Source organism: Aptenodytes forsteri, unplaced genomic scaffold (assembly GCF_000699145.1).
Source record: "Aptenodytes forsteri isolate BGI_AS27 unplaced genomic scaffold, ASM69914v1 Scaffold61, whole genome shotgun sequence".
In the NCBI taxonomy this organism is placed as follows: Eukaryota; Metazoa; Chordata; class Aves; order Sphenisciformes; family Spheniscidae; genus Aptenodytes; species Aptenodytes forsteri.
The window spans coordinates 872,639-876,082 of NW_008794443.1; the positions used below are offsets into that span (position 1 = coordinate 872,639).

Consider the following 3,444-nt stretch of genomic DNA (forward strand, 5'->3'; position numbering starts at 1 on the left):
AAAAAAAAAAAAAAAAAGGATTTTTTGCAGTGGGTTAAGGGCTGTTTTGGGGTGCCCTGGTTGCAGACGGTGTCAAATGGGTGCGGTCAGGGCAAGGATGCTAAAGAAAGGCTCAGCTCTGCGGGGCTGTCAGTCTGGCATCTTCCAGCAGCCGGAGGAAATAGAGGAAAATAAAATAGAAATGCAATCGCCTGCCCTCCTGACCCTGGCTGCTCCATGCTCCCGCAATAGTTTTGCAGCAAATCGAGGAGAAACAGGGAGGAAACGGCCAGACGGAGCCGCCCGTGCTCTGATTTTCCCTCTGCTACGAGGACAAATCCTGCATCCAGCTATGGGGGAGATGGGGAAGAAGCAGGCTGTCGGCCAAGGCTGAGCTGTAAAACCGCAGGTTGGGCTTTGCACATCCTCTGATTAATCTGTTGGACCTGTTCCCGTGAGAAATGAGTAATTTAGATGGTTTTAAAGCAGGCCTGAATGGAGGAACTCGGTCTGCAATAGGGAGACAACCACTGTGGGGCAGACGACGGTGGAGACAAAGTCAAAGCCAATATCTCGGTAGAAAGGATGGGCTTGAGTGGAAAGGTGGGAGAGGTGGGAGAGGTGGTCGGTGGGATCAGGGCTTTGTGTGCGGATCAAGGCGAGCCTCAAAATCTGGGCGTCCAGGGTTTATTTGGGCAAACGTGGGCAGTTTTGCAAAGCTGGGGAGAGAAGCAGCAAAACAGTCAGTCCTTGCATTTTGGTGCCATAAGCTGGTAAATAAGGTCAGGAAGGATTTTCCCCAGCTGGTGCTTTTCTTGGTGCGTTGGGAGCAGCCAAAATTCATCGCTGCAAGGGGGCAAGATGCCACGCTGACGGGCTTGCCCATGCGTTATCCCTACATGGGATGGGGCTGGTGTTTGCTCCCCATAGCAGAGCTATTAATACCATAAAACCATTTGAGAACAGTATTTTAACCGCCTGCCCCATCCTTCCCCGGCAGCTCACGTCTCTTTTTCTCCTTTTTTTAACTTTTCCAGCCTACCTGACGGTCAGCATCGAGCCGCTGCCGCCCGTGGTGGTGGGAGACGCTGTCACCCTGAAATGCAACTTCAAGACGGATGGGAAGATGCGGGAGATTGTCTGGTACCGGGTAAGTGGCGCCAGTGCCTCTTCCCTGCCCTTGGGGACGGGGACACGAAGCCACCCGGCTGCTTTGCTCCTGTACAACAGAAGGTCAAGGCTGGATGGCGGAGAGAAAAGCAGACGGCGCTCTCGCTGATAGGAATATCGATTCAGTGAAGCAGGCAGGCAGGCTAGCCTTTGAAAATCGGGGGGAGGGGAGGGGGGGGAGATGTAAAACAGTTTTGCAGTCACCCTGAGGGCTCCATGAGGCTTTCCCCAGGTGTTTTGTTATGTTTTCTGTGTGGATTTGGGGTTGGCAGGCTCGGTTCGGTGCTGGGGGCTTTGCGCCGAGGGTTGGTGCCCGTCGGGGTTTGGGAGCCGGGGGCTTGGGTTGGCACGGCTGTGCAAAGAGGATTTTCATGTTGGGTGTGAAATTATGCAAAAAAGAGGGTGGTTTTCATGCTGCGGGGGAAATTATGCAAAATTGAGGGTGTTTGGGGCTTGGGGAGCAGTGCTGGCCTCTTCATGGGGAGAGCTCAGCACTGAGCCTCCCCCAAAAACCTTTCCCCTTCCCATCCCTGTCCCCAAAATACCCAGGGATATGGGATGCTGATCTGGAGCAACGCAAGATTTATAGCGTCTGGTTTTATTTGGGGAGGGGGGTTTGGAGGCTGCAGCTTTCCCCCCCAACCAGCATCACTCCCATCTGCACCGAGCCTGGATCCAGCCTCAGATATAACGGACCAGAGCAGTAGTTTTGGCTTTCTCCTGGGAATTTCAGGATAAGCTGCCAAACACAAACAAAACTCCCACGGTGGTTTGATCAAAGAAAACTTCAAGTTTTCCAGGATGGCAAAAACTCAGCTCTTTGCTTGCACGTTTGCTCGCAGAGGAGGCGAAGAAAAAGCTAACTGGGCTGGTGGCGTCGGATGAAACGGCTGGCCTTTGCCGGAGGATATTTCTTCTTGGTTTTACCATCTTGTTTCTGCTCTCTGAACAAGGAGCATCTCTGCCTTAAAGCTCTTCTTCACATCCAGGCAGGTTTATAAATAGGAAAAGGTGCTGTCTGTACTGATATATATTCAGTTGCCGGAGCGTGGTGCATGCACAGGAGTGTTTCCATTGAGTCCTGGCTGTTTGCTATAAATATGTGTATTTAGGTGCGTAGGGGCTGCAAAGCAGAGAAATATCAAAATACAAACCAAAAAACTGTCCCAAACCCTAAATTGCAGCTTGCAGATGGCTCCGTCTCCCCCTTATTTTGGGGAGGAGGCTTTTTGCACGGTGCTCCTTCTGCCGGTGCTGCCGTCTCCACTGGGTTTTTCCTTCCCTTTTTCCACTCGGTAATATTGGATTAACCCACTTTCTCGTGAGCTGGGGCTGGATTTGCATAAACCCCCCCCGCGCGGAGGGATGCTGGAGCCCTCGGCGAGAGGATGACGCACTGGGGCAGCCGAGCAAATTACACTCCGAGAAACCACGGAGAGAGTGGGAGGGGAAAAAATAACCCAGCTTTTATTTTTATCACCACAAATCCCCTTTTCTTCCAGGTTTTTTACACACACCCCGTTCCCTTTTTCTCCTTTCCCAGTGAGCTTCCCGCATTTGGAAAGTTGGGGTTTTTATAGAGCATCTCAGGATTTCCCAAATTCCCTCCTGATTTTATGTTTTTTTCCCCTTTCCCCCCCCCCCCATCTTGTCTCACTTTCGGACTTTTGCAACTGCCCAAACCCCCAGTCGCAGCTCCCCTGTGCAGGAGGTGACGAATGGTCTCGAGCAAGCCGGGGTGGAGATGCTGGGGCCGCGGGGTTATATTTATACCATTTGTAAATCATCCTGACAGCATCTTTGTGCATGGCGTCGGAGCAGTGGAGCGGGGTGGTTGTTCGGACTCGCTGAGGCTCCCGTTTCCCTTGGTTTATTTTACAGGGAGCAGAGCGAGCTCGTTGAGTTTAAGGATGCAGAGCTGCGCCGGGGCGCAAGTTGAGTTGCGGTGGGGGCGGGGGGAAGCAAAAGAAGGGGAGTGCGGCAGCAAATTCAGCAGCAGTTTGGTGTAGGACATGGGGTGGGTGCATAACCCGCCAGGGTGCATACATAACCCACAGGGTGGGTGTGTAACCCATAGGGTGGGTGCCTAACCCTTCAGGAACATGCATAACCCATCAGGGTGCATACATAACCCATGGGGTGGGTGCATAACCCGTCGGGAGCATGCATAACCCATAGGGTGGGTGCATAACCCATCAGGGTGCATACATAACCCACAGGGTGGGTGCGTAACCCATAAGGTGGGTGCCTAACCCTTCAGGAGCATGCATAACCCATCAGGGTGCATGCATAACC

The 3,444-nt window shown here is 52.7% G+C and overlaps 1 protein-coding gene across 1 annotated transcript in view; it reads left to right on the forward strand.

The window, feature by feature from the left end:
* Positions 1-3,444, forward strand: part of IGSF21 (immunoglobin superfamily member 21) — a 32,730-nt gene that overhangs the window by 12,811 nt on the left and 16,475 nt on the right. The window contains 1 exon segment of the mRNA XM_009289745.1: positions 1,017-1,129. Coding sequence (XP_009288020.1) covers positions 1,017-1,129 — 113 coding nt within the window.